The sequence below is a fragment of the Lepeophtheirus salmonis genome, chromosome 1, assembly GCF_016086655.4.
Source record: "Lepeophtheirus salmonis chromosome 1, UVic_Lsal_1.4, whole genome shotgun sequence".
Lineage (NCBI taxonomy): Eukaryota > Metazoa > Arthropoda > Copepoda > Siphonostomatoida > Caligidae > Lepeophtheirus > Lepeophtheirus salmonis.
The window spans coordinates 48,673,704-48,687,948 of NC_052131.2; the positions used below are offsets into that span (position 1 = coordinate 48,673,704).

The window sequence follows — 14,245 nt, forward strand, 5'->3', positions numbered from 1 at the left end:
ATTATCTAAGTATCAAGATTATTTAGTAATGAAAGTAAAGAAAATATTTAGGTGCGCGGACCGCAGTTCTAAAATTGTAAACTCCCATCTATAAATGTTATTTTCTCACATATTTACTCATTTTTTGCGGAAAAGATATTTATATTTTCGAAAGATTATACAATTATCTTCATTTCTTAGTTTTAAACAATTTTTGTAATACCAATTTGAAAATCGGAATGATGTACCTTTTATATATTTTCTTAGACTTGTATAAATAAAAACGTAAAAATCACAATAAATGATTTTTTTTAATTATAGATTTATTTATTGAAGACATTCTTTTCCAAACAATCAAATCGTTCTTTATTATATTCTACGCCTTGAAGGAGATACTCTCTGCCTTGGATTTTTATTTATTATGTTCTCATAGCCAGTCATCCTTTTTATTCCTCTCTCTACAATAACCGAATATTATGTATATCATCTTTTGCTTTCATGTAGTCTTCATTTCCTGGCCATGATGAAACTGGGCTCTTGAAGCCAATCGGAACCAATTTTCGGAATGTCTAAAGAAATATATTATTCTGGAGCAATAACTTAGTTTTTTCGGTTATAATCTAAAATATAGGTTTGCCTCTTCTAAAGCTGTTAGATATATTTTTTTGACCTAATCTATGCAAAATCATCGAAAATGGCATTTTGAAAGACTTGAAGGTCGATGAGGCCTGGTATAAGACATACATAAAGCTCTAAAAAAAAGAATTAAAGCATGGGAAAAATGTAGAAATGTATCAAAATTTAATAGAGTACACTTTTGAATAGGTCTAATATAACATATGTAATTTATTATCAATGTATGTGGAAAATAATTAGACCATACCTTTTGTCCAGGAACTTATCAACTCTGCTCTCAGAAATGGATGTATCGTCATATTTTTTAATTACCTACTGCATGGTATAAGTTATTATACCAAACGCCGGTATGAAGAAACAATCCAGTGGTATTAATAGTAGTACATACAAACTACACACTATAGTATCATTAAGCAAATCATCATCACGATTGAAGTAAAAGCGCCTGCCCGAATCTTACCTTATACTAAATAATACAAATAACCAACGTTTGTCAGTCTCTCATGGTTGTGATTTGAATGATATGACGACGTGCTTTTAACGAGTGTTTAAGAATATCCTTGTTAGTGTGAGAACCAAGCCAACCCAACCCAAAGTCCGAACATGATTTCTACGGTCCTGCTTCTCCTGTTTTCGATAACAGGGTCGCTCTGTTCAACAGAAATTTGGAATAAAAGTAAGATGGTCATACCATTTTTTGCTTCTTTTTTTTCCTTTTTATTATACTTCATGATGGGTCTACCTGTTTGAATACTCCCACACTTTTCTTTTGAGATTGTCTATTTATAACGATGGCATAATCTAACCGGAATAAATTACATGATAAGCCTACTCTTGATTTGAAGGACACGTTCAAACTTCATATTGTATCTTTTTTATGGAAATAAAAATGAACTAGCATGACTCAATTCATGGTTACCATATGAGAATACTCAATTGAAGATGAATAGATTCAACAAAGGCCCTTTTATGTACAATCCTTTATGTGCAATACTTATTTTTATCTTTATACAAAATCAATAGATTATTGTACGCACAATTTATGTCAACTCCTTCATAATGAAAAAAAGATTCATTTCATATCATTATTATAATTTCTGTAAAGAGGTTAAGAAAACCTTTAATAATATAAGAAAATGGACCATTATGAAGACTATTATACTTTAATAAAGCCAGGAACACTTGGAGGTACTACAAGACTGATAACAGGGGCTGGAGGGCTATGCCCACCCCCAAAAAAATGGTTTTTTACTAGAAAATTTAATATTTGAAATGTCTTTTTTGAACAGATTTCTTTTTTCCAGAACAAAAAAATTAATTTTTGAGAATAGATATGGATTTTTAAATTTTTCCCCAAAACATTTATTTTTTGAGAATAGCTATGGATTGTTGAATTTTCTTATAGAAAAATTTAATATCTTGAAATTTTTTCAAGAAATTTAATTTTTGAAATTTTTTTCCAAAAAAAAATTATTTTTGGATTTCTTTTCCAAAAAAATCCAAAAATCACCCCCTCCTCTCCAAAATATAATCTTGTGGAAGCCCCTGTCACTTAAGCTAAAAATTTAACTAAATATTTTAAAAGTGGTACATGAATAAAAAAGGTTGAGAATCCCTAGTCTATAGGATTGACATTTAGGTATTTACCTTGACATATCCATATCTTTCTATAAAACATTAATGAAGGATATTATATTAAAATACTAAAGAGGACCAAAAAGTACTGTAGAATCTTTAATTGGTCTTATTTTCCGTAAAAATATTCCAAAGTTGTGGATTCATTAAAATAATCGCAGTGGTACCAACAATAGAATATCGACAATTCCTATGTATTTTCTTATTAGCTACTAATTGGCCCACAGCATGAACTCTCTAAGACATAAAACTTCATCATATTTTGTTGTCGGCTGTTGATGTTTTTGTTTATTTTCCAACACTGTTCAGAACTTTGATTGTTTTAATTATAAATAGGTATTGGTAAGCCTTGGACGATTCATAGCAATTAATTATTAAATAATCCATAGATGGGAAGAATGGCAAGTTACTACCTTTTTTGCGGGACTTTTTATCTCTTTTTTGTTAGGCAAGGTTACGAGATACAATAAAGGTCACGACGTGCTTCTCTTCTCTTGTGTTCTGAGCGTTGATTTTTGAACTCTAATTGAAGGTGGCTTAGCAATTAACATATTCCCACTAAAAGATATAAGATAGTACAACATCTGGGGATATGAAGCGTAATAGGCTAAATGCCAGTTAATTTTGGCTCTTCCTTTTTTAAAGGAGAGGATGAAAGATGCAAAGATGATCGTTCTTCGAATTAAGTTGAATGCTCTTTTTTTAATGTTCCTACATACATATATTCATTCATTTTTGTGGACCTTTTTCTAGTATTTCTATTGGGTACATGAAGGAAGCATATCGTTTTCCAATACATTATGGATCATTGGTTTTTAATAAAGACCTCCTTGCACTAAGGTACACAAAATAATTTATCCTTTATTACCTCCAACATTTCCAGAACATTCCACCTACTTGATCGAAATATACAAGGCCTTATCCCACGAACTAAAATAATTACACTGTGTTTACATCCGTCTATTTTTGGACTTATTAGTGCTCTGAACTTAATTTTGTCGACCTCAATAATTGGAAAATTTTGAGGTACAATTTGATAACCAGTGATGCTAATTGGGAGTATTTTTGTCATGTTTGAAAATATAGAAACCCAAAATCACATGGTAATCCTGAACATTCGAGGAATTTCTTTGGAGGTGAGCAGCTATAGGTCATGAAGTTTCATTAGATCAGCTACAATCAGCTTTGACAAGGAAGAAGGGGGAGGAGGATATAAATAAGGACATTCCCAAGAATTAATCCAATTTCTATCCTCAAATCTACTTGGAGTCCAACAAGGACTTACAAAAATAACTCTGCACCAAATCCTCAATATTACTCTTTGTCTTTTATGAACACACACGAATGTTCAATCAGGTTTTGAAATTAATTCCACCTATTTTTGGCAGGAAAAGAAGTTCACTGCTCAGGAATTAAATAATAATCATAATTTCTAAGGAAATAAAAATTTATTCTACAGATTACCAATTCCAAAAAAAAAAAAAAATCGAGCCAACTAAAAAATTAATACGATTTACAACACTACTACCAGAGTTACTCCCAACCCCTTTGTTGGAAAGGTTGAGAGACACAATACAGATCTCATTTTCTTGTGACAAATTTTATTAACCTTTATCATAAAGCATCGGTTCTTTTGCGTACGATTGTATTCTTTTTATTCTACAAAACTGAAACATATGCATATACCTACGTATTATAAGTACACACTTAATTAATGATGTAATCAAGATGGGAAATAACGAAGCCTTTGGATATACTTATAAAAGTTTTAATGTTGTACAAAATCCAGGGGAAATAAAGAGAGGAAATGTAAAATGAAAGTGAAAAATACTACTTTTAAAGGATATAAAGTGGAGTCATGTTTTTAATTTGACTATGTAATTTGCCTCATGGGCAAAAAAATAACATACTATAACCATAGGGCAGAAAATATAGTAAAAAAATATATGCTCTAAATAAATATGGAAAATGTGTCTGTGAAAATATTATTTTTTATTTTCCTCGCTTAACTTCATTTAGAATTAACTTTTTAATTAATTTTATTTAAAATTAAAAACTATGTACTAAGAGCGTTTAAATATCCCTTAAAAGGGCTTACATTTATATATAAAAAGTGGTTTGTATGTCATTTAAAGATACTATCTCTATGGTTCCATGACCAAATACACTAAGGGTGTGAAAATTGTCGAAATCCGCCTGAGCAACCTTTATATATAAGTTTTTCCAGAATTAGTGAGCATATTTCTTCCTATTTTGAAAGTTATAACGTATTGGCGAGTAAGGAGTAATATAGTTTTTATAGTAGTGATGAAAACCGTGGGTATTTTGGGCATGTGAAAAAAAATTAACCCTCACAAGAATGCCTTCGAAGAGAGCAACATGGCTGTCATTACTTTTCATTAAATCAGCTACAATCAGCTGTGACAAGGGGCCCCTCCCCTAAAGGAAATAAACAAGGACATTGGTAATAGTTACTTCGATGTCTATCCTCAATTCTACTTGGAGTCCAACCAAGACCTACAATTATAACACTACAACAAACTTTACTGTCTGTCTTTTATGAGCAGAACCAAAAGTTCAATCAGGTGTTCAATATAATTGAATCTATTTAAGGAAGGCACCTCAATACTCAGGAATCAAATAATAATGAAGAAAAGAAAATTTATTCTTCAGATTATTCCAAAAATAAAAAAATGGGCTGCCTAAAAAATTCAAACGATTTTTATCACTATTTTGTAGTGATCTCCCTCAGCATATATATTGTCCCTCAAAGTTACAATATTTTATGACATCCCTTCTAGGATTGGTCTTACATTAATATAAGAGGTAGAAAACTCAAATATGGCGTCATATTAAACCTCTTTATGTGAGATGAAGTCTTTCATCAATCATTCGTGACCTTTTTACCTGTATGTGTTTCTTTCTCAGAGGGATTTTGCTTATTCTCAATAATATTGGATGAGAGTGAAGTAATCATATTGATTGAAATTCGTGAAATTGATAACAAAAAAAAAAAAAAAAATCTCAGATGAATGGTATGTTCATCCTGTTTCGATTAATCAATCATAATACACTCACACATACTTTTCTTTTTAATTCACACTAACAAGGATATAATGATTTTTTTTGGCAATTACTTTAAAAGTAACATATATAATGAAATATGCGGTCAATAGAATCTTTATATTCTCCTTTAAGGAGCCAATTGTCAAGTACCCAATTTTATTTATCACATTGTATTTGTTTAACCAGTGTTGTTTTTGTCTATTCTTGTCCATAATTGGTGATCTGAACACTGACTCGTGGAACCCGATTTAAGACTTGCAAAGATACGAATATCTCTAATATTAAATAGAAATTAATCAAACAATGGGAAAGTTTAATGTTTTTAATAGTAATTGAGAAAACAAACAATTTATTCATGCTTGCAATTTGAGACAGAGAGCCTAGTAAATGAACAACCACGTAAATAATACTCATTCTCTATTGGTTGCCGGTAGAAATAATGACGTAATTGATTAACGTCAATCGATAGAAATGTAACATTCAAAAAAATTTTATTTCCTGTTCTGTCCTAAATCTAAAAATTCGTCCGAATTGGGAGAAAAGGCCGTCTTATTTAACAATTTTAACTAAATGACATCATCATAGATATCCTCCGATGACGTCATCATGAATTAATATTCGCCAATTTGTATACAATAATAAATAATTTAAATAGGCTTAAATTAATAATAATGAAAACTACTATTGTGCATGAAAGACTTATATGTTATACCAAACTAATTATATTGGTAAACTGAAGTATTTTACTATAATATTAGTAAATGTGATGTCCGTTAGAGGACATTCTATAGTTTTGAGTCTGTTCCAAGGATTTTTACTATAATGAGATGGGACCATTTGCATGTTCTAAAACAAAAACAAATGGAATCCTAACAACTACAATACAATTTTGGGCTTATTTCTTTTTGAAAGAAAGGGTATAGCAAAAAAGTATTTACCTTTTCAATCTAGAACTTTATCAAGATGTATTTCAGCAACCAGTTGTAATAGGTATGTCAATCAAATAGAAATAACTAATATGATGTCTTGCCTACCCTAATAATTGATGTACACCCCCTTGGCAGCAATGATGGCTTCTAGGCGGCCTTGCATCAATTCCATTGCGGATATAGTCCTCAGACATGGAATCCCAGTGCTGGTTGAGGGTGTCCTTGAGGTTGTTGATATTTGGAAGACGGACGGTGCAGGCCTTGGACTCAAAATGTACCCAAAAAGTGAAGTCAAATGGCTTGGTATCTGATGAGTAAGGGGGTAACATTTTCTTTGGCCAGAAAGGCAAGTTGTCCTCAAACCACTTCTGGGCCTTTTTGGACGTGTGTTCAAACGCACCATCCTGCTGTAACACCACATTCATGTTGGATATCCTCAATTCCTTTGCAATCTACGTTCGTTTCTTGCCAGCGTCCAAAAGTGTACCGGCCGAAATTCGTTGGTCAAGTTCAGATGGTATATTCTCGGCTTCTAAGACACTTAGGAAGATCTAGTTTTTTTGTTTAATTTTAGTATATGACCGGAAATTTTTTACTGCGTTCACAAAAACCTTGACTTATGTAGCAAAAAAGAAGTGTTAAGATTTTTTCGCCGCACCCAGTACAATAAAGATCCCTTTATCGTAATTTATCGTCTGAATGTTGATCTATAACTATCACAAAGTAAATCAAATAAGGCAGTCAAAATATGCTTAGTACTTTATAAAGATTAGTGCAACAGTTGGCAATATGGGCTGGAATTGGCTCCTTATCAGTTATTTTTCTCTTTCTATCTTTGAAATAAATGAAGAGAGTTATATAACATCTATGAAGAATGAAACTTGCATATAAATTATAAGTTAACCCTGTTAGATATTCACATTTCCTTGAAAGGGAGTGGACGAAGGAATTAATTTCTATGTACAGGATGAGTAAAGGCTTATATTTTTACATTAATATATGGGACAACAAAAAAACTCTTAAAAGATCAATGACTTCCATTTAAATAAGTGACGTAAAAGACCATAGTAGTGTCTAGGAGCATACACGTTGATTCTTTGATTCTAAGATTATTATAAATATTACCGTTTTTACTCAACATATGTTGTTGCGTTCTTTTTTTTTAATATCTTTATGTATATTTATGTTACTGTAGGTATTTGTTTCTTGGAAGCATTGTAATGTAATTATCTTTATCGATTTTGTTGGACTCATTGTACGCGATAAGTAGAATGGAATTATGAGTCTATTGCGATTGATTGATTGAAACAGGATGAAAATTACATGCATTGAGAATAACAACCTAACTCCCATAGAGAAAAAATATACATAGAGATGAAAAAACAGGGGTGTCCGCAGGATTATATTTTGGGAGGAGCTTGGTTTTGAAATTTAAAAAAAAATTCAAAAATCCAGAGTTGTTCACAAAAAATTAAATATTTTGGAAAAAATATTTTTCAAATATTAAATTTTCTGGAAAAAAATCAAAAATCATAAATTATTCTCTTAAAGTTAAATTTTTTTAACTAATTTTTTTGTAAAACAATTTCAAAATTCAGGGTTATTCACAAAAAAATTAATTTTTTGGGAAAAAATTTCTAAAGTTACTTTTTAAATATTAAAAAATCCACAGCTATTTACAAAAAATTAAAACTTTGGAAAAATAATTCAAAAACAATTTTTCTAATATGAAATTTAAAAAAAAAAAAAAATATTCTAAAATCTACAGCTATTATTTTTTAAAATTAAATTTTGGTAAAAAAATTTCAAAAATGCATGTTTGTTCATAAGAAATTTAATTTTTTGGAAAAAAATTTCAAAACAACATTTCAAATATTAAATTTTTTGGAAAAAAATTTCAAAAATTAAATTTTTTCATACTGACACAAAAAAAATCTAGTAAAAACATAAATTTCTTTATTTGGGAGGTGGAGCTACAGTCCTTCTAGCCACCCCCTGCAGACGCCTATGACGTAATGCACACATGATTGAGTGAAGACTTCAGATGACACAAAGGGTGTAATATGACGTCACAATTTATTTTTCTATTTCTTACAATCATTGGTTAAAAGCTTTATAAATATAATAATTGACAATCCAAACTAGGGAAATTAACTTTTGGATTAAAAGATTGTCTACATTACTGTGAGTGTGAAACCAATGCTAGAGGGAATATTGTAATAAATATTGTAAATTTGAGAGATGACATATCTAGTGAGAGGGATCACTATAATAACTATTGGGGTCTCTTAGTCACTGATACGTTAGAATCTTCAAAATATGGATGAATAATTAATAATAAAGCCAGGACTTGCTTTTGTAAATAAACAAAGATGTAGTGCATTTTCCTTTAGCTATAACGATTTAAATCAGCTGACTCTACATATTGAGAACATAAATAAAAGGGTTTACATAAATAAGATTTTGATTTTGATATTAATTTTTCAGGTGGCGTATTTAAGAATTCCTGCCATTTCATACTCTGTCATTGATAAGATTATCAACTTATGTAATTTACATATTTAATTATTAAAAACTATTCTTTAAATAATAATAAACAGTTGGCAACAAAAAAAAAAGGAGAAGACTAGCTACCATATATGTTTTCAAATTTTTCCTTTCCCCTTTGATAGTCGAGTTTGAGAGTTTGACATATATATTTTTTCATATATGGATATGCTCACACCTATTTTGCCGATATTCACATTCGTAGAAATAATAGTTTACTTTAATTGTCTCTAATAGTCTAATAAAGAATTAACTAATCAACTAATTTCCTTCAGTTTACGTATAAATTATTATATCCTTTGCCATAGCAAATGGTAATCAATGGTGCAAACTGAAGATTTTAATCTTTTATAACCTTATTAAGCAGAACTGCCAATAAAAATCCCTTTGTTTTCGCTATATATTACTTTCTCTATAAACTGACCAAATGATATAATTTCATGGTTCTTCTAACTAATAAAAGATTAAATCCTTCTATTTGTATAAATATGTTTTCAGGAAATATATTCCTTAACAAATTATTTACCTTTTTTTGTTTTATTTTCAGAGCCCATTTACAAAGTAGGATGCAGTTCAAACTCAATGGTTGTAGATGTTGTATACCCCTCTGATGCTACCAATATTTACCTTCAAAACTTGAAAAATTTCCATGGTAAGTTACCCACCATAATGTAAATACAATAATGATATTGATTTATAAATTAAAAAAAGACTCAAACCACATTTTTTCGATAACTTGGAAGATTTAATTTACTACTTAGTTACAGTTTGAAAAAACCTCATAGAAGAAGATTTTTTTAAATATATAACAGTTTGTATCTGTGGGCTTATGTATATTTGGGTTTTACACCTACAATAAGAAAAGCCATTAAGCCCACTCTTTCCTTGAATGCTTCTTATATTATTATTATTTGTAATATTAAAATTGGATCAAATGAGTATATCTATTTTTTTCTTCATTTCATTAAGTAGTAATCTCTTTGCAAGACAAAGGGACATGATAGTTTTATCCAGACTTTCTTATTCATCCAGTTTTCATTCAAATGATTATTATTTACATGAAACATTATTTGCAAACTGCTAATATACAACATATTTATAATAAATGTCTATTAAACATTAGATACTCACTATACTCTAACAAGTTTGTTTAATGTCAGATTCCTTAATTATTAAGTCTACAAAAACGATAGAAAATAGTTGATTCAAAAGAATTACAGATCAATTATATGAGCCAAATTTATATTTCATAAACTTCATTCTTGGCTTCTACATCCAATAATTTAGCACTGATAGACATAGAAATAGTAGGTGAAATTATTTAAAGTGCTCTTTAATCTCTTTGGAATTATTTTTTAGGAGAAAAATTTTTGAATCATATTTCTCACTCTTTCAAAATGATTCCATGGCAATAATAGTTAATATAAAATGGCTGAATGAACTGATATGTTCTCGACCTCAATTGATAATAATTTCAAAGAAGAATTGAGTAAAAAAACGTACAACCTCGAACCAAACAAATAGCAAATGAAGTGATTTGATACTTGAAACAATTGTTAGTAATAACTTATTATCTACCTACTAAAAATTAGTCCTTCCAAACTTTTGAAGAGCTCCATATCACTAATTGGTAATCACAGCTTTGCTATAAACAATTTAACCTTTGAAACTCGTTTTTCGGTTTGAATACTTTTTGGATTAGGTCCTTGGAATACAAAGTTGGCATCTTTTATTTAATAAAAAATCATCAAGTTCTTCGTTACTTGATTAGTATCCTTCTTAAGAGATAAAAAGAGTGTTATTTTTGTCATGTTTTGTTCCATTCCGTACTGTATTTATTAACAAAGTGCTAGAGTGCCAAGCTTCCAAAATATAAAACTCGCAATGGGCAAGAGAATTGTTGACTGATATTATTTGACATCAAAATTACAGAGAGTGCACCATCTTGCGGTAAAATAATACAACTACTTCAATGATGATATTATTTCATATAAGATGTAGGTGCATTGATTTATCAAAATATGAGGCATAAATGAATCACAATTCGGAATATAAACTTTGAAAACAATTAAACAGATCGTAATATATTTATATATATGTATAAATTGACTTTTGTTTATTTTTATAGGCGTGGAATCATTCTGTTGAACTTTGAATGATATTTGAATATTACTGATCCCCTCACATTGCGATTAATATAATTTTTCTACACCTACTTTTAAAACACAAATTTTCTCTTAATATAGTCAATTCATTATTGTGTTATGGATTTATCTTTTCGAGTAAGAAGTTGAAATTGATAATTAATTAATTTTATGTATTCTATAAATCAAATAAATTTATGAGAATAAATGACTAATAAAATTCTAGAGTATCCTGACAGATGTTAATGACATACAAACGTGTTAACCACCATTAAGAAGATATTGGTCATCTTCTCACGAGTTATGTTTTTTTGGTTTTTAGAGCCATAATATCCATATGGATCTCGAGAAAGAGAAATCTTATGTATATTTGAATGTTAAATCCTTCACACGCAAGAGTGATCTTTTATTACTAGTATTTATAAAATAGAATGTTGCCCTACACTAAAGAATCCCCTAATTTATGAAGCTCACATCAGGACAAAAAAATGACAAGATTTTCAAGAAATACCTATTTAAAAAGTACACTTTGAATAAGTACTACAATTTTGTTTTTTTTGGGGGGGGGGGAATATATATATATATTTTTTTCAAATACTTTCATACTCTGATAAGATGTGACTTAATAAAAATAAGAAAATAATCAAAATGTCTTTTAGACAAATAATTTGTTTAATTTTCAATAGAAAGACGTTTTTTTAGAAGGCCCTATATTTTTTCTGACCCTTTTGGCTCATTTACCCTAGTTACTGTATTGTTTAGCCTGTAGTTATCTCGTTGACACAAAAATAATCATTGTATTTTGTTTTAAGCCATCGTTTCACTTGATACGTCATGGCTATTTCATTTGTGACAACTAACCAGAATAATAAGATATACTATAGTTTTGCTCCGTTTCCGAAAGGACAGGAATACAATTACTTATTGATCCTCGACGTATATCCCAATAAATTAAGCAAAGTTGCACTCCTGGGTTGTCAAAATAACATCAACTTTTGCTTCCTTAAATCTAGAAGGATAGTCCGTTCAAGAAATTAGGGCATTTCATTATTTGATCATGATATACAATTTGAGTAATCTGTTTTCTTAGTACTTGTACGAAAATCTTGTTAATTGTTACAAAAAAGTATTTATAAAGACATATAAAGCTATCTGGTGTTTAAAATATTATTTATGTATGAATTAGAAGAAGTCATCGGGGCACACTGTACCGCCTCATATAATACTGAGAAATTACTACAATGACATAATATAAGTTCAAACGAACATTTGTCATATTTTAATGGAAAAAATGTATTTATTAGGTATAAATAGTCAAACATATACCGATACAAAAAAAGTTCAACAGGCCAAATCCATACATCACAGGTTTTTTAAATGATCTAATTCCAATATTAAGCCTATGACCGGCCTCTTTTTTAGGTGCATGTATACATTAGACAATTGAGATCGAATGATTTTGTCCATAAAAATATGAAAAATGGTTGTTGATCAATTGCATTTTGAATGAATGTTATGTAATTGTAGTAATGGCTTAGTTTTTCTACTCCATTTGTAGAAGGCGCGCTTGAGCCTTCTCCTATAGGTTTATTTTATGATGTGATTCAGCGCTCCTTGCTTTATATACGAATATAGTATAAAGAAGGAAAAAAATAGTCTAATAAAGAGGATCACCGTATAAAATAAATTAAATCTTGCAGGTGTTTAGTTGAACTGGTATCAAAAAAGAAAAGAAAAAAGAGGAAGTACTTTCACGTTCTATTTAAAAAAAGAAGAATTGTGATTTTAGAAAGGAACTCCGAGGCTCATCAAATATTATGTTTAAGTAATAATTACCTACATATGAGTATGCTTATGAAAAACGGAGGGTAACACCAATGATTGGTTGAGGTGTTATTTTCTATAGGGAAGAGTGAGAATACTTGTTACGGAGGAGACAAGTAACACAATCAATAACTACATGTTTCCTCCTCTTGTAACATATCTAATCCTATCCTGTATCATGTCTCCCCTGGTGTATAAAGTATCTTTTACTTTTGGTTAGTTTCAAAAACACCAATAAATGGCTATTAATTATTACACTACATCAAAAATACTTTGGAAATATTTGTCTTGTGTAACTAACGATCTCATTTTCCACAGGCGTTGAATTATCTTCAAAATTGTGAAACTTATGAAATAAACGATTTTTTCATTTTTCATTTTCCTCACTCTCCCTTGTTTGTTTGATTTTTGGACGCCTCATATCTCTGGGCAATACCAGTTACTACCCCAAGTATATATATATATATATATAATTTAAATTTATATATATGTAGCCAAAATATAACAAAATGGCCAATATATATATGGGAGTAGAGTGGAAAATTTATGCAATTAAGAATAATTACCTTATTTATAAAAATTATAACATTATTTATTAATTGTCTATTTTTTATATCTACTCGTATGTATATTAAAGAGTTTGACTAAACAATTTAAATTTTTTATTATATAAATGAATATATGATTTTTTATAAATAAAACCATTATTCATAATTACATGAATTTTCTAATCTATAGTTTAAAAAGGACTCTACCTTAATATGGTTCAAATCAAACAAATATCAAAGGCCATTTACCTTTAAAAACTTAAGATTATCGTTTACTTTTTTTTTTGAATAACAAAAATGAAAATAAAAATGACATAAGTTTTGTTAACCTAACTAATAGTGTTAGTAATATTAGATTATACTTGACTAAAATTGCTCTTTTTTACGATACATTATATATATTAGCAAAATTACAATACAATATCGAATAAAATACTATGTATGATTTTAATATTATGAAATGTGTTTATATACATATATGTATGTATTCATTTTAGAAATTATGGAGAAATAATCTTACAAGGATAGTCTTGGAGTACTTATGAGATAAATAAAAGTTGTTTTGATTGACTTATTTAGCTAATTGACAACGATTTTGGGGCATTGACGTGTTGGGTAATCACGGTTTGTTCGTCAGAAATATATTAACTCATATCTATAAAGTCCCTTTTTCCGGAAATAATCATATTTTGTTTCTTAAAAAGGGCACTCACAATAAAATTAATTGAAGGATTGATTACTAGGGAATGCACTAAGACCTGGAATCGTTTAAAAAAACATCAAATTCACATTTCAATCATACTTACACTTCGACTCCATATTCGTGTTTCTACAGTTTTATAGAATAGAATAGTTAAATTGGGTATTATTTATTTGGGATATATTGAAAAATATTTTGAAGGATGTTTTAATAGGGAAGAGTTTGAGATATTTCTAA

General features: G+C 29.2%; 1 protein-coding gene and 1 long non-coding RNA gene across 3 annotated transcripts in view; one reads left to right on the forward strand and one right to left on the reverse strand.

Moving 5' to 3' along the window:
• Positions 1 to 281: 281 nt before the first annotated feature.
• LOC121131887 (uncharacterized) lies at positions 282 to 1,215 on the reverse strand. The gene is made up of 3 exons (XR_005869188.2): positions 1,076 to 1,215; positions 863 to 1,013; positions 282 to 731 (listed from the first exon to the last, which is right to left on the reverse strand). It is a non-coding gene; the product is annotated as an uncharacterized lncRNA (long non-coding RNA).
• The window catches only part of qsm (Zona pelucida superfamily protein qsm), a 53,300-nt gene continuing 40,204 nt past the window's right edge, over positions 1,150 to 14,245 (forward strand). For both annotated transcript variants that reach the window (XM_040727285.2, XM_040727286.2), the window contains exons 1-2: positions 1,150 to 1,291; positions 9,340 to 9,444. In XM_040727285.2, the coding sequence (XP_040583219.1) occupies positions 1,219 to 1,291; positions 9,340 to 9,444 (178 nt within the window). In that variant the 5' untranslated portion in view covers positions 1,150 to 1,218. The remainder of the gene's footprint in view (positions 1,292 to 9,339; positions 9,445 to 14,245) is intronic.